Source organism: Strigops habroptila, chromosome 10, assembly GCF_004027225.2.
Source record: "Strigops habroptila isolate Jane chromosome 10, bStrHab1.2.pri, whole genome shotgun sequence".
NCBI lineage: Eukaryota > Metazoa > Chordata > Aves > Psittaciformes > Psittacidae > Strigops > Strigops habroptila.
Genome location: NC_046359.1, coordinates 10,967,970 through 10,989,770, shown reverse-complemented (window position 1 = coordinate 10,989,770; position 21,801 = coordinate 10,967,970). Strand labels below are relative to the sequence as shown.

The 21,801-nt window shown below is 40.0% G+C and overlaps 1 protein-coding gene across 3 annotated transcripts in view; it reads left to right on the top strand.

The window, feature by feature from the left end:
- Positions 1-21,801, top strand: part of RPS6KA2 (ribosomal protein S6 kinase A2) — a 280,539-nt gene that overhangs the window by 245,728 nt on the left and 13,010 nt on the right. For 2 of the 3 annotated variants that reach the window (XM_030499204.1, XM_030499205.1), the window contains 4 exons: positions 3,409-3,511; positions 6,024-6,154; positions 7,000-7,125; positions 21,378-21,467. In XM_030499204.1, the coding sequence (XP_030355064.1) occupies positions 3,409-3,511; positions 6,024-6,154; positions 7,000-7,125; positions 21,378-21,467 (450 nt within the window). The remainder of the gene's footprint in view (positions 1-3,408; positions 3,512-6,023; positions 6,155-6,999; positions 7,126-21,377; positions 21,468-21,801) is intronic. The other variant, XM_030499206.1, reaches the window with a different exon arrangement.

Here is a 21,801-nt window from a genome sequence, read left to right as displayed (position 1 = left end):
TGCTGTGGCCAGATTAAAAATATGGGTATGAGGTGTGGGGCATTAATCTTTACTGAGAAAGAGAGAGAATTTACATTCTTAATAAAACATTAAAAGGAATGCATTTCTCCTTTATGGATGTGGAAGCAATGTGGAAGAAAAAAAAAATCTTCAGCTTCTTATACCCATGCAAAATAACAGAAATATAATGATCTTAAGCATCCAACCTGAAATTTAAATACTCCAGTTAACGTTAACATAATCAAAGTCTCTTTTGAATGTCTAGTAAGATGCCCCAAAATAATAATTTGGATATGAAAACTGGGATTTAAGTTAGGACAGCTGGGACCTTGTTCCCATGCAAATAGGTGGTGGAATTACCGGTGACTTCTGAATATAGAGCCAGGATTACCATGACTTGAGATGTACATAATTGTTTAAACTTTACCAGAAGTTATGTGACAGCCTGATAGAAATGGTCAAAGACAAGATTCGATTGATTTGGTTTCTATTGGAAGAGATCAAGGTGATCCATCAGCCCCAAATAATTTTGGCACCATGGTACAAGATAATATGTTAATACATTTCACCTGTAGAAATGTTCTTGGAAAATCCAGAAGATTCTCGAATCCTCCACAAAACTTGTTCCCTGTGTATGCAGAAGACAACAGCTGTGATTCTTGTTTCCTTAGATCAGCTTGTGACGCATCATGTTTTGCAGTCTACAGGATGCAGGGTTTTAAAGGAAGAGTATTCTGCCTGCAGCAAGCCTTCATGTTTAACTGTGTTGGGCTGCCCTGTGGTTTAGTGTGCTTCCGTGAATTGGCTTTGATTGTAGTGGTTCACTCAGAAAACTGGAGCCAGTGTGGGATGGGAAAGCCCATAGATGACATTGCTCTGCTTGTTCTTGTCCCTCAAAGATTTAATTTTTGCTAATTTAAATTAGTAAAATTTAATTTTTATTAATGTAATAGTTACCAGATTCAAGAGCTTGGGGGGGGGGGGGAAGAAATATGTTTTAGTCAGTTTACCTTTTGCTATTCCTAGTTGCCTAGCCAGAAACACCAGAAATAATTTTTATCACAAGTGGAAAAGGAAATGGAAAAGGGAGTCATACAGGTTGCACTCAGAGGAGGTGCCTTTCACTCACACAGGCAACTTCTTTGTTTCCATCACCTCCCAGCAAGCAAATTTGTGATTACGCATCTTTAGGTGGCCTGTGACTCATGATGAATCTTAAATCCCTCCCTAGTAGAGGAGGATGTGGGTTAGGGATTCAAAATACAAATGCAGCTCCAACAGCACTTAAGAAACTACAGATGGGGATAGGAATTAAGAGGCCAGAGAGAATATGGTTATGATAATCAAAAGAGAGTGCAGTTCCCGAATGATGTACAACTCTAAAACATTTTCCAATTTTTGGACCTCACAGGATGAGGGGTGCATTTAATTCAAGGAGGAAGCATGTGCATGTGACCATATTGCTTTCTGCAGCAGAAGCACTGTGGTTGTGAATTAAGACAAATAAAGGGAAGCTGAAAGCAAACAGCTTTCTCAAGGTGAAATCCTAGCAACAGAAAAACCTTCAGTAGGTACTGAGTTCTCTTTTAAAGTTCTGTACAGACTGAAAAAGATATATGTTAATTACTAGGTTGATGCTTTTCAGTTGATGAGTGACACTTCCTGCTGAAGATTGCAATTGGCTTTTAATTATTTGGAAGACTGGCTTTCCATTGTGGCTCACAGCAATTATTCGTCTCTTTTTCTCTCAGAAGATATGTAGCAGTTTTACGCAAGCAGGAACTTTTTATGGTGAAATGGCCATTAATTATTACAGAGTCATTTCCAGCCTCACCATTCCACTTTTCCAAGGAATCATAATTCAACCACAAACATATCCTTTATGCTAATACTATGCTACAGAATGTCCTGCCTCAAGAACCTTCATTTATCAATGCAAAATCAAGTTCCAGTTATATTGATGTGTATATATCTTAGTCTTGACCACATGCTTTATATTACAGAAGTTAATTCACCACAAAACCCACAGTTAAAAAGATTCTTCCTGCATGCAAAGAGCTGGACAAGCATGTATTAATCTCCATTAAATATTTTGAAAAATCAGCTCATTATGAAGTTGTTTTAAGAGCTAACCTGAAAATACATATTACAAACAGACATAAAATTGAGCTCTCCAGCTCTATCATGACTTGAAAGCTTGAATGAAACGTTATATTTATGCTCAAATATGTTAATTATTGGGCGCTGTTTATAGCAACTAACTCAGCCCTTTGAAACCCGAGAACAAAAGTGTTGTTAGAAAGGAAATGCAGTCTAGGGACTGAAACATGGGGCAGGGAGTCAAACTGGAGCTCTGTTCCCCATGCTGCCATCAGCATGATGTTTGGTTTTGGCCATTTCAAGCAGAGATGGTGCAAAGATTGCTGAAATCGTTAGGACTCTTTCCATTAACCTCTGTAGGCTTTGTATCAGATCCAGACATGCTACACGACAGTTTGTTCATCTCCAGATTGTGTGTGCGTGTGTGTGCAAAAAGCACAGTGCAGCAATTTCTTAAAGATCACTAACCAGGAGGAAAGAGGTCACAAAGTCTCTGGTAATAAAGGCAGTATATTAGCATGCATTTATGGGGACGGTTACTTATGTTGTCCCCTATATGTCCCCTCACTCGCTAGCACAAACTCACACACCTAGCAGTGCTTACCTGTTACATACCTTCCTCTCTTCCTTATCTTTTTTTTTGGTTTTGTTCCTCTGCTCAAGCCACGTTTAGGCCTTCAATATGATTCCCCCCTCCATTTGCAGTGCTTTCTTCCTGACATCTTTTGATGGGAATCCTCAGCTATAAGCCCCTTCCCTTTTATCAGATATGCCAAAAGAACAAGTCTCTTGTTTACCTTGCAGCCAGGCAGCCAGGCCTGTTGCTCAGCTCAGTCTGGCAGGGTGTCAAACATATTGCTAGTTCTTAACAAATAATAAATGCTAAAACAGTCACCGCTTGCTAGTGGTTCTTTGTGCTCATTGCCATTGTTGCACTGCTGAAGTCACTCAGGCACAGATTCTTGGTGTTTCCTTTGTATGTTCCAGTCCTGCCCTTAAGACCAGTGAATTTCCAGATGCCTCAGGTAGAATACTGTGCCAGTCTATGGACTAAATTTTTACCATAAACATCTGTGCTTATATTCTGGATTCCAGTAACTCAAAAGTGCAGGGACCATCCAGGGCACAGGTTTTGAGCTGACCAGTCAAGCAGGAGCCAGAGCTGCAGATATATTTTACTTTTTTGTGGGTCCTGCAAGGATGGCACAGAGCTGAGAGAGACCACCCTAAACAAAGCAGGGGAGCCTATCTGCGAATGCTGGAGGTGTACGGATTGTTGTTAATTGTGATCTGTTGTTCTCCTTGTAGAAACTATACAGGAAAGAAATCAAGCCACCTTTCAAGCCCGCAGTGGGACGGCCAGAAGACACCTTTCATTTTGACCCAGAGTTCACATCTCGGACCCCTACAGGTTAGTAAGGTGGCACATCTTTTCAGTGAGTAAATTCATTCTTCTTTCACATACCCATTCCAAGAAGGTCTGGAAGTCTGAGCACATGTGGGATTGCTGGGTTTTGCAATATCCAACAGGAAACAAAGACTGTTTTGCATTTCCAAGAAAAGAAGCTCAGAAGCATTTCACCAATTTCACATTAATTTGTCTTCAGGAAGGACAGATTCCACATTTTTAATAGGAAAAATAACCATTGATTTGCTATTTTATTACTCTTATCATTGCTTACATTAGCTGAATTTAACTACTGTAAATTATCTCAGCTTCAAAGAACTTTGCATCTCTGTAAGTTAGTATATAATTATATATTCCATGGATGTTTTCTTTAACTATGAAATCCCATAGACTATGGACTGTTGGAATTTAATTCATGGTTAACAGTGGTGAATAATCATCAAGTTCTCGGATCAGCAGAGTTGCGCCAACAGAAAATATGACAATATTTATAAAATCCTTGCAGTGAGAATGTCATGCCTATAATTTCTGTTTCCTAACAGGAATATCACACTTTGTGCACCATATATATGTTAAGGTGATTGTTGCACAAAACATCATCTTTCCGCTTTTTTAGATGAAAGCAAGAATATCAATAACCTTAGAGTGGTAATCCTAGTGATGATGTTTCCTATTGCTAGGTATGGATAAGCTATGTTACATTTCTGCCTGTGATACACTTGTATAAAAAAGTACATGTTTATATGTTCTAAAATGTAAACATTTAATTAGCTGTTGTTTGTTCAACAGTTCGAAGACAGTAAGTGCTACAAATATCACCTATATTGTGTTTGCCGCAGAACTGTTGCAGTGAGAGTAAAAGATCTGAGCTTTCATTACGAAAACACCAGCATTACACAATATGAATCAGAGCTGAGATTTCCTGTAGTTTTTGTTCAGGCTCACCAAGATCTTCAGCTTTTTTCTTTAAACTAGCCCAAACCTCAAAGCCTGGCTCAAACCTCCTTTCACGGGGCATGAAATAGTTGTATCTACTCAAAATCTTTTATCAGGCTTTGTTCCTAGGTTTTTTGGCAAGGATGTGCTGACTTGCACAAGCTGTAAAAATATTGCACTCTGGTTATTTGGGTCTAGTTGGAACATCCGACTGTCTCCAGTATATGTTAGTCATATTCTGATATTCCTATCCGACTGCATAGAAATAAATTATGTTTAGATATCAGACATTTCACACCTTGGATTTTAGCTTTAATTCAGATTTCAGAGGAATTCATTTCTCATATTAGAGACTGCAAGTTAGACTGATGTTGAGAGAAGTACAGGCTGGTGCTGCCCTGGAAAGTCTCAGAGAAGCACTGAGAGTTTGTATTGCTTTGGAAGTTCACACTTCATTGGTTGTATTGGCATGAAAACCCTTGTACTTCATGCATGCGGTGATGCCCAGTTACTCTGCGTGTTACTACTGTTGCTTAATTCTGCCTAATTTGGTATCTCATGCAAGAAACTGACTTGGAAGGTTTCTCTCGGGGTGGGGAGATGGCCTGCCTCAATTCCGCTTCATGCTATTATGGAAAGTGACCCGAGAATCAAACCCTGTCATTTCAAAATAGGTGTAATTGGAAATGTGAATACCTTTATACTTCCAGAGCAATAGAAAAGCCCTTGCAGACTGGCAACATATTTTGCAGCCCCTGATGTTGACTAGTTGAGTCAGCCAGAATGGGAGAGCATCACAAGGGTGTTTAATATTGGCTCACTCTGCCAGTGGAATCAAACAAGAACCTTTTTTATTCTGTATTTTTCTGTCATGGCATAGGTCCCATACAAACTTATCCTTTTACTGAGAAAGTACCCCGACAGAAAGCACTGTAATAATTCCTGTTTCCCGATGATAACGCAGTTCTGTTTTAAGCAGCTCCTTATGTGTTTTAAGCAGATGAGACCAAAAAACACCACTACTGGGGCTTTGTGACTTTACGCTTGCTCCAGGTCCTGTCTTCTCTACATTCTCCTGACCTACACAGCACACCGCATTACCCAGAAAGCACTTTAGCCTTTGTAATTTCTGTAGTCAAGTTGCACTCCAAAGGACAGATATAGCAGCCTAAAGCTTTATTCCAGTGCCTGGGCAACCTTTGCTAAGCCAAAGGGATGCCCTGCCTTGAGCCATACATCTTTCTCCTAGCCTCACTGCCCTGTGTCTTTTCTCTCTGTGGGGGCTTCTGGCACAGGCAGTGCTTTGCCTGAGAATGAACATGCACTGTGGAAAAAAACCCTCTGTATCCAAGAGAGATCCTTGCAAACAATCCCCCTGCATTGTTGAGATCCAGAGAAAAGGGGTGGGGAGGGCACACCAAAAACTTGATATGGAGGTGAATTATATTCATGTTTGTCTGTCAGTTAAGCAGCATCTGCTGTTGACTGGCAAGGGTGATTTTGGCTGTTGCAGGTGCTGTGCTATTCCTTTATGATCTTTCGTGCAGCTTATGAGGCCATTTTCATTCTTCTCCTACAGATTCTCCAGGTGTTCCTCCAAGTGCCAATGCTCATCACCTTTTCAGAGGGTTCAGTTTCGTTGCCTCTAACTTGGTGCAGGAGCCTGCACAGCAAGATGTGCACAAAATCACCGTTCACCCAATTGTGCAGGTAGTGATGCTGATGTTACACTTCACATTTCATGGGCAGATACGTATGTGCCTAGTGTATTTAAACTGCCTCAGCATTCTCACTGATATTTCACGGCCACCCAGTGTAGGCAGGAGGTGTTTACATGCAGCATGTAGGAGATGGAAAATGAGAATTTTTTACCAAAGGCTTTTATCTTTAATTTCATGATCTCCACAGCCTTTACAAAGGAAATAGGACTCTCACCTTATCACAACTGAAATTACCTGAAACACTATTCCACTTGTGCATACCAAGCAGGTAATGAAGTGTTGTTTTTCTCAGGGAATATATGTAATTCTCAACAGTTTTGGATTATATGACATGGCCTGTGTTGGCAAAGGGGCCTAATGAACTATTGCTCTAGGCTGCCACAGACACGGAGCCTACACTCCTGGGTGTAAGAGTCCACTGTGCTCCTGTTGCAGTTGTGCAAGAGCCTGGGTGTACTCACATAACCCAGAGCAGCTTGACGGGGGAAGGGCTCTTGCCAGACACTTGGTTCTTTGCTGCCTTTCCCTCACAATGTGGTTATTGTAATTTAAGCCAGAATAAATTGCTATAAATGGCACAGTACATCAGAGGAACAGTGAACTGGAAGAAAGAATGGGACTGATCAAAGATGCAGCAGATTTTCCCCCAAGGAAGAAGTTCGTCTCCTACCCACAGCCAGAGGTATACATGCCTCAGGGGGAGAGCTCAAGGGCTAAGGACGAGAGCTCTGTGAATGAGATGAGATCAAACATTTCTTTTATTAAGACAAGGCTAGTCCTTGTGTTTAAATATCCATGTCCTGAGTACCTTGTTTCTTTTGTCTTCCCCTATAGCAGTTACATGGGAACAACATTCACTTTACAGATGGATATGAGATCAAGGAGGACATAGGAATTGGCTCCTATTCAGTGTGCAAGAGATGTGTTCATAAAGCTACAGAAACAGAGTTTGCAGTGAAGGTAAGAAAGCCTTCTGATAGATGCCAGAAATGTGGTTGAGACTGCTCTGCCCGCCTGGGCAGCAGTGTGGTCAGTGAACGTTTTGTTGGCTTATTTCTTGTTGGAGGGTGTTGCTTGCGTTTTTGTTTCTCTTTCAGAAAATGACAGGTTTCATGAAAAGCCTTGAATTATTTCTCGCACATAATCTCAGTAAAATTCCTGGATGGAAAAAACCTTTACAGTCTTGCATGGAAATCCTTCTAATAATTTCAGCCATGCTCCTCGCAAACTAGATAAGATTCTTAACAGGCCCTACGCTGAATCATCATAAGTAAGCAAAATAGCATATAAAATGATTGCAAAGTTGAAATAACATTTTATTCTTCTGTCTGAAGTCATTTAGTTCTGACATCTTTTATTGTAATTGGACAAGTTTGTCAGTGAAAAGCATGATCACCTTCAGAAATCAGATTTTCTTTTGCCTCCTTGGCATTCAACACCAACATGCTACACAGAGGAGTAAAAGGCAGTCTTCAGCAGAGATTTAAAATATTAATTCAGTGGAATTTATTTGGATATTAAAGACAGTCGGTGAACTTCAGACTTGGTCAAGTGACTCTACATAAAACAGAGTCACTGCAGCCACAGAGGCCAGGAAGCTGCTGTGAGGCAACATTCTCTGATAGGGAAAAACTTCTGTAGAACTGCTTTGGAAGGTCATGCTCAGAGGACTAGGTCACAATTTCTGTTAAATGGTATTGAGTAAACAGTATGCAGCTGTTACAGAGGGCAGAACAGACCAGTGTATGTGGCAAGTGGTTTTGAGGTTACAGCTCAGAGGAAGAGTTCCAAATATTTAATTTTCTTTAAGAAAAAGGCACAGCAATTAAAGCATATGTTAGAAAAGTATTTCTTATTTCTGGTTTTGTACCAAAAAGAGACAAGATTGGATTAAATGAGGAATTAGTATAATGAATTTGAAAAGACATGGACAGTTAAGGCAAATCCTTTCATTCTGTATGATCTCATTGGAACAGATTGTGTAAATGAGCTTAAGACAAAAAGTGGCTCCTTGGAAGCAGTACATAAAGAAATGTATTTACTGAACTTGCAGTAAATGAGGGATTCTGGCCAATTGCCCCTCTACCTTCTTATTTTAAAATTTTAGAAAAGATACGTAAACTTAGCTTATAAATTAGATTGTGTCTTTGCTATTAAATAAGATGATGGGAACTTAAAGAAGTGAACCAAACTGCAGTCCATGAGATAAATGAGCTGTAGATAGTCAACAGAATAATATTAAACCTTTTACTCAGTCTTATTTTCCATTACAATACTGATGATAATGAAGTATCCATGAAAGTCCGTTAAAGTTTTGGTGTCTCCCCAGGGTGGCCACAAAAATCTGGAAACCACTAATAACTGACAGTCTCTTGATGTCACTCTTCAGATAATGGTTGATTTTTCTAGGCTACACCATAATTAGGAGCTACCCGCAGGTCTGTGGGTTTGCACATGAACATCTACGATTTTTATTTCTAATGAACGGAAATACTAGTTTTCCAGTGTTCAGGTCATTTGTCAACAGATGACATTATGTTATAGTAGGCATGGGTTCTGTGTAATTAGATTATATCTGTGATGACAATGTACGTTAAATCAAAGTAGTAACTTGAATATTTTATTTGTATCAAGTATCGCTGACAGTTTTTCTCAGTGTAATACAGCCAATCCAAGAGGGTCCAGCACCTACTCAGTAGCTGAGAGTTTGGAGTATGTCAGAGGATCCAAAGCAAACTCAACACATGGAGACACTCAGAACTCCAGAAGAGTTTAATATTTTGATAGCTAGGTTTATGCTCTTTCCCATTTTTTTTAATCTTCCTCTTTTTGTTGCTTTCTTACTCCACTTCTTACAGCTCTCTTCTTGTCATGTCAATACGTCTTGCTTTTGACTACCAGTTTAGGCAACACATGCAGCATCTCAGTTTCTGATCCAGCGTGAGACAAATGCGTAGCACAGATTTGGGGTTGGAGGCGGTTGGTGAATTTGTTTGTACTGTCTTTCTAGCACATTGAGTGCCGCTGCTTTGATTATTATTCCTACCAATATATTAATTTCACTTTTCTTTCAATATTATTTTTATTTCATATTAAGATTATATAATTTTGTTATCAAAGTAGCTTGCTTTCATAAAGATTGCACAATGCCGCTCATTTCAAGTAATTAGATAGCACAGGAGTTGCAACTGATATTATCATAATTATATATCAGTGCCTTTTGACATGCATCCTTTAACTCTCTCTATAAAAATCACTGTAATTAGGCTCTTCATTTCTTTCAGTGAGTATAATTTTCTCAGTGCTCCCTAATACACAGCATTCACAGGAAAAAATATCTGCAGTGATAGTTTGTATGACAGGCAGCATCCCCCTTTGCCTGGCACCACCTCATTAAAAGCTCCCTCTTTAAGACGAACTGCTGACACGTCAGAGAGCATCACCCATCTCCCCAGGGGAAGCTGGTGATAGGGAAGGAGTTAAGGAAATGACATGGTGGCATCACCATGGGAAGACACACATCATGTCACTGGGTAAATAGTCCCTCCATGGAGACTGCCACTCACCAGACCTTATTTATTATTGCTGTGTAGTGCCATACTGGGACGGCAGAGTACCAAGCCAGAGTAACTGAGTCAGAGCTACAGCCAGAAAATCCACTCAGAATACCAAAATCTTTCCTGCCCAGAAGCAGACTATATTTATTAAAATGCAAAACACTTCAACCCTTTTGCTTTTGCTGCCCATCTGCAACTAATTGGGGGCCATCTTATAGAGATAATTAGATCTCTAGCAGTACAAAGAAGTTCTTTGTTGGTGTTGTAAAAGCACTTGAACAGATCTGGAATTTCACTCATTTCAGAGTTCAGTGAGACTGAAGTTCAGAGTTCAGGTACGTTACTCACTGAGGTGCTTTTGGAAGTCCCCCTAGACACCTCTCTACAACGGTAGGCGTCTAACTGCCTTTGTAAATCCCATCATTGAAGCTGCAGAAGATAATTTTCTTGCAACATATTCCCTCTTCTTCCATGTCATCTGTAAAAATGAAATGCTAATAATAACTCTAAATCTATTTCAGATGGGCCCTCAGGCTCCTAAATGTAATATTTAAGAATTCAGGCTTATATCTCCACTTCTGAGAGCATTTCAATAGCATGCGACAAAAACCTTCTAGACAGCCAGATTTCCTGCAAACCGAGTCTATTCTGAAACTAGCAGCCACCTGCCTGCATCAGTGCAGGTAGACGTTGGTTTAGCAAGTCTTTGTATCATATTCTACTGTGTGTACTTACTCTGAGGTACTTCTAAATTTTACTTTAAGACTTTCCATCTCATTCCCAAATGAAAAAAAAGTATAAAGGTATGAAATACAGGTATGTATGTTGTTCCTTCTTCTGAATGCTTTATAAAGACTCTGGTAGAAAGAAGAGACATGGGGGGGGAAAAAGAGTGTTTCTCCTCTGACAGACCTCTAATGTGTTTCAGATTCTTCTGCGAGAATATTGATCATCCTGACTATGGCAGGCATAATGATTTTTAATAGGAAGGGGAACTGGCATTGTCGATCACAGTTACAAGCTTCATGCGGGTAAAAATGTAACAGTGAGGTCAGAAACAGGAAAATCAGATCAAACTATTTCAGTCGCATCAGTATCTAGAGAAAATAAGTCAATTAAGTAAAAGAATGATATTAGAGCAGGTGCAAGGGATTTCTTTGGATGGAAGAAAGTCTGCAATGGAAGCCTAAACCGACTAAGAGCTCTCATTCGGAAAACAAAGGAAATGCTACAGTTCAGAGTTTTTGGTGAATCGGGCTTTTCAAAACCTACCAGGTATTTGAGACAATTACCGTATCCCAGTTTTTCTTTACTTAAAACCATTATGCTGGTTTCAAGCTCAGATCCCTACTTGTAGTGAAACTTTCAAGCTGGATTTTCAGATGTACTTCTTAGTGATGCTAGATTAAGTAAGTTTGCAAAATATCTGATTGCATCCCCCTTTTTCTAAAGATTTCTCTGCTGAGATTGGCTCCTTACTCCCAGGAGAGATTACTGGTGGATGATAGCCAAGTAGAAACTGCTGCTGCTGCAGCCTGTTCTACCCCCAATATGGTAACTGCCCCAAAGATTGCAGAGGGGGGTGCCATAGATGCGAGCCTCAACAGCTTGATGCCAACTGTTTTCTTCTCCAGGTCAAAGGACTATCTAGCTCAGTAAGTGTTATGGATTTTTAGTCCTTCTGTGCTGCTAGAATCAGGACGAACAACTAGGTAAAAGGACAGGGTATATCCATTTCTCCCTCCCTTGAAGAAGAAAAACATCCAGTAGAGCTAGTCCCAAATGACAGGTTCAATTTTACAGTGCCAATATTACAGTGAAATTTGGATCTTGAAACACATGTGAATTTTCCTATCTCTGTAATGTACTAACCAACTATTTGGCTCCAAATGTTCCACCACTGTAAGCAAAGCCAAGTTTTGCAGTCTGTGTCTGCCTCTGGGATACAGGTTAGTTTATGCTAGAATCCTAGTAAATTCTGCAGTTCGTATATAATTCAGGTAATTACAAAGCACTGAAAGTACATCTATCTCACATATTTTGGTATATGCAGACTGGGGAGAAGGTGCATTTTAATCAGTTACAAAAATGCTATACCAGTGGAGAAGTGATGTCAACATACTATTGATAAATAGAAGTCAGTAATTCATGAGAGTTGTTTTTAGCAAGTCTGTGTAATCAGACTTGCTATATACCTCTCTTTGCTCATAGTTAATAATGACATAGTCACCAAAAACTGTATGAATTCCAGTTTCATAATTTCTTTAAACTTCATTTTCCTCTTCCATAGATGTTCACGGTTTTGGTTTGGTTGGTTTTAGGTGGTTGGTGTAAGTAGATACAATATCATGTTATCTGAAGGCAGGAGGTTACATAGTGGTACTTAGTTGGCTCTACAACATTTTCTCCATAACCTAGATCATGGTTTGGAAGTGGAAAGCAAGAATAACAAAAAAAGGTAGTTTTCTAAGATTGACTGCAGCACAGGACACTGTTTTGCAATTCTTCTAAATAGGAATCCCAAACACATGTAGCTTTATTTATTGAAACAGAAATAGGAGAAAAAAAACAAGAAAAAAAGAAAAAAAAATTCTGTCCAGAGGTGATCAAATCTCACTGACAGTTAAGGTGTCCGTAGATCTAGAAAGATTTGCATAGATTTGTTTCCCCTTAATCATAGACAGTCATTAAGGTGACTTTCCTCTAAAGTGAAACAGACTGTGAAGCTTTCAGGGGAGAGTTTGCGTCTATTTTGCCTGTCTGGGAGATACGTAGTATCTGGTGGAACATGGATAAATATATCAGTATTGTAATAGGCAAGTCAATGGAAAGTTTGCTGGATAACCTCGGATTTCTTGTCCCTGAGGCTGCCAGCTTGTCAACACCTGCAGGTGTCTGTCCACTGCTCATCTGACCTTTCGTCCCTCTGCCTGCACCCGAACATGGCACAGGGGTCGGGCCCCTGGGTACGTGCAGAGATCTCCAGGTCAGAGCCACTGGTAAATGCACCCCCTTTAAATTTAGCTTTGAAATTTAGTAAAAGTTACCTGCTGCTGGAGTAGAGCAGTAGCAGGACCCTGCAAGGGAAAGGATGGGCTAAATGGATATCGATCATATGCTGAGGTCCTGTCTCAGTTCTCATCTGACCCTTAGTCATGCAAACTCCTCTTGACTTTGCTCGCTGGCTGTCACAGTAAGGTTTGTATATATGGGAGTATCACACCTCACACTCCGGGGGGGATAAAATGGCATCAGGGAGAATATAATGTGATGTGAAAAGACCTCATTAAAAAAACCGTTAGCCAACTGAAGGGAAGTAACTAGGAGTGATAACTGTGCTTCCATAAGCCTCTAGTTGTCCTTGCTCTTCCCTGAGATAGCATATCAAATTATCTATGAATCACAGAACCATTAGGGTTGGAAGGGACCTCTGGAGATCATCTAGTCCAACACCCCTGCCAAGGCAGGGCCACTAGAGCAGGCTTGCCTCTGCAAAATCATACTGATGATTCTGAAAGGTACATTCTGATATGTTATTGAGGAAATATCTCTGACTGCAGAATTTTCCATTCCTATTTGCTTTCATTCCATGAATGATATGCGATGAAACTGTTCAATATACTCAACTAGGTGATAGGATGGAAGTAAAAAGATTTGAATATACCATCAGACAAGTGTTGCACAAATGCGTTGCTAATTTAGTTAAAGTTTTATTAATAAAATTGAAAAACCTATAGATTTCTGTCTTACTAAAGTGCTTGCATATAAGTAAATGAGCTTTGCTGTAGTACCTAGGTAGTAGTACTAAACCCTGCGGGACCATGTGCTATTTTGGTATCCACGGCTTAAGATAGAATATAAACAAATTAGAGAAAATCTGTAGCAGAAAATATGCAAGAATTGCAAGGCAAGCTCTATCAAGAGAGATATATATGAGGTAAGACAGACAAGAGTCCAGTGGGATGCAATCAAAATCTATAAATATCTTTAAGGTGATATAAATGATGGATGACAATGATTTGGCTGCTAAAGACAGCAAGACGGGACAGAATGTCTTGAAGCTAAAAAAGGGAGTTTCAGAAAAAAAAAGTCTGATGGTGAGAGCAGTCGTTAAAACAGACTCTTCAAGGAGATGACCGAGACATCCTCCCCCTCACACACAATAGTGTCATATTAGTGGAAACGTAGCCTTACAAAATGGAGGGTCAGAGGTATAAGACCCGTTCTTACCTTGATAAACTACAGATAACACCATTTCTTCCATGCAATTTGGTTTATAAAGCTGGGGTTCAGGAAATCCTGTTATCCAGACACTTCAGTAAAAGTTGTTGTTTGCTGTCTGAAGAATACTTAAGATGGTAGTGTGGCACCACATTCAGTAGGCAATAGGGTGCTATGTAAGAGATACAGACTTCAGAGCAGATGTAGGCACAGATCTCTGTGCTGCTTTGGAGGGCTGTTTTCTATAGCACTCTGCAAAGAAACCAGCATGAAGAACCCTAAACTACAACGGGGATCCATGGTGGGTACAATAAGAGTGACTACAAACAGTATGGATGGGCATCCTCTAGATATACTGGAAAGATAAAATTATTTACAGTAAAACAGATGAAGTAGCAAAGGAGTTGTGGGGAAAAATGGCTATGAGGATCTTGTGACTGATCTGTAAAAGTATTTTTGAAGGCTTTCTTGGTTTTCCTCTTTCAAACAACTTTATCAAAGGGCTTGACTTCCATGCTGGACCAGGGCTCCTGTGTACAATTTCACTCACCACATCAGAACCAATGTAGTGTTTCTTATACGCTGCTCTCATTTTTTAAGATTTTTAGTCAAATACCTGCAAAACTTCAATGAGTCTCACTTTTCTATTGTTTTTATTTGAGTGTGTTCAGATTTCTGCCACATACCCTCCCCATAGAAATCAGTCAGTTCTCCAAGGAGGCATTGCTTGAATAGGTAGGACCCTGCAGCTACAGTTTCAGAAAGGATGAGCAAGTAGGGAGTGCTGGGCTCTGCCTGAAGGTCCTGGGAGAAGGCGGCAGGGCAGAGAGCCAGGAGTGCCTTGAGCAGTTCTACAAGCAGCAAGCTTGTCTGTAGCAGTGAGAGCCATTGCTGGCCGGCGATTTGCTGGGTAAACGGGATCAAGGTGTTGCTTAAGTCTTAACAAAATAAACAGAGGAGGCAAGCAGAAATACAGAAGTGTGTATGGACCACTTCTTAGACTCAGCTTCAGAGCAAATCTTAGATGTGCAGTGGTTGTACATCCTCTCTGGGAAAGGATTCCTGCAGCCTCCTTCCCATTTGATCATGAAGCTCACAGTGCCTCTCTCCCTGTCATGGCCGAGCCTCTGAAGAATGTGAGATGAGGGTGTTTTTCACTGCTAACTAGATCTTTTCTGAGACCTAGGATCAGGGAGCAGTTTTCCTACAACCTAGTAATATCATGTTTCTCTGCTCTAGTTTGCTTGCCAAATGCGTAAGTATTTTTGGACAGAATTTGGTCCTTTGTGGCTCTGTTTCTCTTTTGGGGCCATTTAAATGTGTTTCTTGTATTTGTCTTCCATATTGATGTAATAATTTTCCCCTTTTATAAGATCTATATATGATATACTGGTTTCCATCCCTGAAGCTTTTTGTAAAAAAGGTGGGAGTAGCACTGCAGTCATTTTATGGACTGAAAACTTATCAGTCTGATCCAAGGACAAGTGCTAGGCTGAGCAGAGCGGACACAGTGCAGAGCCTTTCCCACCCAGCTATTCTGCCTCCAGAACTGCAGACCTACCTCTAAAATGAGCTCTTCTGTTTCACAGGTGCTATTGGAACAAAATTGTTAATATTTCTGCATTGCTTGGAAAATGTGTGCTACTGCATAAATGCTAATTAATAAGTACTACAGTTCCAGTTGACAGATTAGGAGTGCTAAGTCGGCAAACAGAGGCAGCGAGCAGGCATGCTCTGTGTGCAGAAAGTTTAATGTCACACTTGCACAGCTTGATCTGACAGCCAGTCTTCATTCAGAAAAGTATTGCTAATTAGGCCTGTTTCTCTTAGTATTCTTTTTACTCTGTTTCTGAAAGATTTAAGCATAGATGAGGGGGATGAATTTCTGGAGCTAATAAAAAATAATAGCGCAGCAAATAGTCCCTTAGAAACTATTAGGCTTGGAGTAGTTCTCCTTGGAGACATCTTAAATGTAAAATTATACCATGTCCTTTTAAATAATATTAGCCTTTCTGCAGTGATTTTCATCCAGCTCAAGTAATTTGACATCAGAAAAGGAACCAAATTAAAACAGATGCTTGGCACGAATAGGGCTTATTTTTAGAGGGAAATATTACTGAAATGGAAACCTGTACACTTTCCAGCAGCACAGAACTGCAGAACTCTATCTCCGTGACACTTTAATTGGAATTAATATTGCAGATGAAATTGTCAGGTTAAAATCTCTGCGTGCTGTTGCACCTCCTTTCTTCTGAAGAGATGCAAATCCCACCTATAGTCAGTTCCACCAGTGGTGCCCTGAATTTTCAAATATATCATAGATGTGGTGTAGACATAGTGTCTACATAGGGACACAAAATCAATTCTTCCTTTGCTTATTCCTCCCCTCCCAGAAAAGGGAAGGGTTTTTGCAGGGAATATACTCATCCCACTTCGTAAATGTGATTAACCCATGCTTACACTCCAAACAGACTTTTGAAAAAATTTCGAAGTATGTAATAGAAAATAAAGCAGCTTTAAAAACTGTATAAAGCTCTCTTCCTCCTCCATGCTTTTTTCCATAAAGCCATCATAAGTTCCCTGGTGGCTGGTCCAGAAGAGCGTTATGTCACGCTGCCCAAACACACTGGTAGCCTCAGGTGTGGTTCTTCAAGGTATTGCAATGCCCAGGTGTCTGCCCTGACCTTCTGCTGGACTTTCTGTTGCTGTAACCAGATCAGCACATTAGGACTGTAAAAGTGGCTCAGCTGCCCCAGTTCACACTGTGGTGTCTCAGTTTCACCTGCCAGGAAAGGTCGCTTGGGGCAGTTGAAGACGAGGCTGACACTGGAGCTATGCTTTATGCCCCCACAGCGTGACCCACCAAAGGTCCTTAGTCAAAGCCCCACAACGTACTTTTTATCATAGAATCATAGAATGGTTTGGGTTGGAAGAGACCTCAAAGACCATCTAGTTCCAACCCCACTGCCATGGGCAGGGACACCTTCCACTAAACCACGTTGCGTAAAGCCGAGTCCAACCTGGCTTTGAACACTGCCAGGGATGAGGCAGCCACAGTTTCTCTGGGCAACCCCTGCCAGTGGTCATGATCCTCATAGTGAAGATTTTTTCCTAATGTCTAATCTAAATGTCCCCTCTGTCAGTTTATAGCCATTCCCCCTGGTCCTATCACTACATACTCTTGTAAAAAGTTCCTCTCCAGATTTTCTGTAGACCCCCTTTAGGTACTGGGAGACTGTTGTATTGTGTCCCTGAAGCCTTCTCTTCTCCAGGCTGAACAAGCCCAACTCTCTCAGCCTGTCATGCCCATGCTGCAGATGTACTTTTAATGCTTCCTGTGATTCTTGTTGTGGAGTAAACCCACTAAAGTAAAACAGAGAATTTTTGCTGCAGTACATGTGGCAGTGGCACATACCGCAGTATTAAGGGTTAAACCACAGTGCCAGTATTATCTACATTTACCTTTCCCAGGAAGGGAGATGGCTACCACTGCCTGTTTCAATTGACGTGATTAGACAGAGCTTTTGAGTCCTGTTTCACTTAAGGGGAAAATCAAGTCAGAGCCAAGCAAATGTTTTAATGCAGTCTTGTTTGTTCATTAAAGATGCAAAAAGTCTTTTCTCCCCAGCACAGGAGGGCCCAACAACAGACAGCAGTTTCCTCACTGCTAGCTTCAGCTTAGCCTGGCCTGAGCCCCATCCTTTCTCCTCAGCCCTCTATCACTGCTCTTCCCATCAGTGCATCTCATATTTCTTTTCTGTCTTCTTTCTCACTCTGTTGCTTTTCTCTCACCTATTCTTTTAAGCTGTTCGTTTTCCAGATAGCAAAGGCAGTTAAATTGTCACCTCCTACCTCTTGGCTTTTTCCAATCTCACAACTGCAGTGATGGAGATCTCCATGTGAGAAACACATTTATCCTCCTTGTGCAAGGTCATCCAGGTTAATTTCAGATATTTGAAAAGGAAATTTGTATTAACAGGGCTAATTCTGCAAAAGCAGATTAGGGAGTACTCACATATACAATTTATTTGGCAGGGCTGTGAGGCTGCAAGTCGCAGCTGGTGGGTAGTATCAAACACCTGAGGACTGTAACATCTGCTGATGGCATAACTAGATCCAGAAGAAGAAACTTATCTACACAGTTGGACGCATGCAAATACCTTCAAAAAACTGCAACAGCAAATATAAATACATACTATCTATAGAATTGCTGAAACAATTTCAGCAAGGCTTTACCCAAGTGGAACTGGACTGATACTCTCTTTTATACTCATCAGTCCACTCTGGCAAAGCTGAAGGCATTGAAAACCCACTAGTAAAGGAGAACTGGGTGATTTTTTTCCATGCAAAAGACTTGTAGAAGGACTTGTAAAAACTGGGCAAATACATTAATTAGGAGTTTGAAAATATTCTCTCCTGATCTTTTCTTCCTTAATAAAGAGTTCAGTATTGTTCTTTGGTGGAGCTCGATTCATTTTAAAATACCCTAAATTCTGCTGAAGAAAATGCACCTTTTCTTTCAGCTGGTCAACAACTATCACAAAAGATGTGATAGTCAAAGACCAAACAAGTCCCCTATAAGAACAAAGGACACTATTGTATGTGCTAAGCCCATTTTACTCTGGAATTGTTTCATCTGCTGTTTGATACAGATGAGTTTCGAAGCAATTCTTGGCTATCCAATACCTAGAGAAAAGTCTGTTTGTTGTATAGCTCAGTTTCTTATTTTTCTGAAGGACAATACAAGACCACTGTGCTCCATAGCTCTTCTCTGCCAAAGTACAACAGAGTTCTTGTTACATTTTCAATTAAGGTATTTATATAGTATGATGACTTTCCCAGTTGGTGTTCTTCACGACACATATACAGAGAGAAATAGAAAAGTAGAATCATTACATATTACTCAAAACCTCAGGACTAGTAGTAGAGAAGTATGTATTGCAGCCAATCTGAATTGGAGAGATTTCTGCTAGTTGCAGCAGCCACCTCCTTTGCTGCTTTATTAGTTGTGGGCCAAGTGTAAGTCACAGGTATACTGAAGAGAGGGTCTGTCAGGGTGACAATCTCTCACTGTGGAGGATGAAAATTGTTCTGGTTTGTCCAACCAGACTGCCCAGGTACTGAGAGGAATTTGACGGATCCCTTCACAGCTTTGACAATGATTTGTTGTGTGGTTTGCGGCAGCTTGTCCGTTTAAGAACTGCATCGCAGCTTGTGCACACCTTAAAGCAAAAAGCAAGTATATTTGGCAGGACTGTCTTGCAATTCATATTTATACAGCATACTGTGTATTAGAAGCATTCCATATCAGCTATTGCTGTTGCTACTAAATCAGTAGCAGACTGCTTCAGGTTATGTTATTTTGAGGTTTGTGTCAATAGCTGAGACTATTTTTGGTTTGGATTTTTTTGTAGGCCACAGATACACATTCACAGTCCTGCATTATTAATAGTTGCTTAAAATTTTCCACAGCTCTGGATATTTCCTTTCACAGGAAAATGCAACAGGAAAGGCATCTGGAATATATTGCTTGCTACAGTACTATAGAGATAGTAGTACTTCATGCAGTGGTAGTAATACTTGCTACAGTAAATTCTGCTGGTTTGTACAAAGGGAGGCAGATCCTAACAGGTGCACGTATGTGTAACTCCATTAACTTGCCAAGAGCTATATTAAATTATCCAAGGAAGTGGCCCTGAGGATCTTTTTATATGTTAGAATAATTGGTGGAGTGGGACACATTCAGTCACTGTGGTTGTATTTATGAGGAGCCATTCCATCAGGGTTTCATTCGCTTTTTGAGAATGTCTCAACTAAACCGGGAGAAAAACATTATTCTGCGGAGAAATTGCTAGTAGAATTTTTTTTCCACTTAACTATTTTTGAAGTTTTTCCTTCATTTATTTAAATGTGGACAACAGTCATCTACCTGCATCAGATCCCTGTTGAACTTTCACTTGTCACACTGCTATTAATTCAGAATCAAATCACTAATAAGGCTTCAGATGCACACCTCAACCATGCACAACTACCGGCCATCATTATCACTGCAAATGCATGCTGGTCATGATGACTACGAAACCTCGAATATATATTCAAGTATGCGCTGTTATAACTGATGCATAACATTTAAGTACATGTCTAGAATGTTACGCATTCTATCACCATAATTAAGCCATTACAAAATACATGCAAAAGCAGCCAGGCATTTATCTTCATTAAAAAAAAAAAAAAAATAGATTTTTTAAAAGTCATTTCCCTGCAAACACCATTGTTTTAAATCTGTGCTCTGTGACTAGTTCTGAAACAGAACTAACTGTATTCAAGGTTGGAAGCCTTGAAATGAAAGCCAATAATGGAATTCTAATTTTCTGAAAATGCCACCTATCCCTCTTCAGTAAACCTATTATTAAAAGTACTGCTGCTGTTTTCTAGCAATTGTGCCAAAATACTGTGCTTCTAATGAGTTTCTAGTAAAATGAGTCTTTTGCCATTCCTTGTGCAGTTGCATTTGAAATTTCAAATTACAGAGATCTCCCTTGGGTAATTTTCTACCTATTTTTTGTTTCATATTTATCATTTAATTCTGTAAAGTGAGAAACAGTAATCAGTGCTCTCAGCTGGGCAAATGGTCAAAGCTCTTTGACTGACATCCCAAATACATGTAATAGGAGCATTGATGAGAAGTCGGTGCTATTCTAACAGCAGGCTTTCCATGCAGTGATGCTCTCTAAGCAGCAGGTGTCCTGTTTTTCTGATACCTGCTGCTATAAAACCAAAAAGTTTTCATGTCTCACTATACTCTCTGATAAGGCAAAAGATGCTGAATACGGAAAAGTGATATATAGAACAAATTTCTTTCTAGTTTAGGAACAGGCAGAGTTTAGTTATATGGCCAAATGTAATCTCTGGTCACTCTGCTGTTCACTACAACAGCATGGCCCAAAGAACCAAGTGATTACCAATAGTTTCACTCAGATATCCCCTCAGTAAATTTCTATATATTTTCATTTCTGACAAACCCACCTGATAAGTAATATCTATTAATTTATCAGCAGATATACAAGCATATGCCAATATTATGAACTTATCTGATTTTTATGTCAGAGGTAATTTTAAACTTAGTATTTTAAAACTCTTCAGGTCATTTGATTTCTAAATGACACTTCTTGTAACTGCCATTATGTATGGGCAAACAAAACTATAGGCATCAAAAAGAGGGTCTACGCCTCCAGAATCTAAACTATTGTTCCATCTGGCTTTGGCACATAGTCAGCATGGCTCTCATTTGCACAGGGTTTGAGCTGCCCTCTCCTAGAATAATGATTAATAGAAGAATTTTAAATATTAATTTTTTGAAACTGTAGAAATTGCTTGGTTTGCACTTAGTGCTGCTAGCCAGTACCTTACTACGCTGTGCTTCATTTATTCCAGATAATTGATAAGAGCAAGAGAGACCCCTCTGAAGAAATTGAGATCCTCTTGCGATATGGACAGCATCCAAACATCATTACTCTTAAAGATGTGAGTAGTCTTTGAGGACTTCACTGTTAAATGATTTTCAACTTATGGTCAGGCTCATCTACTAATCCATGTCTGGAAAATTCTTCAGCTGAAGGTTAAAGCTAAAACCAGACCCATTGAAATCAAGGAAATAAAGATGACTTAACAAATTACCAGATAACAGTTGGAAAGACTGGTCAGGTTACACATTCTCCAATTGCTGTCTAACCAACTGTAAACAAAACCAGTGGGTACAGTGCCAGAGAACAACAAATGTGTTTGGTTTGCAGCACGTTTTGGAAGTGAGATCTCCCTTGTTGGGTGCTTTGGAGCAAGTTGCTGAGCACAGACAGTG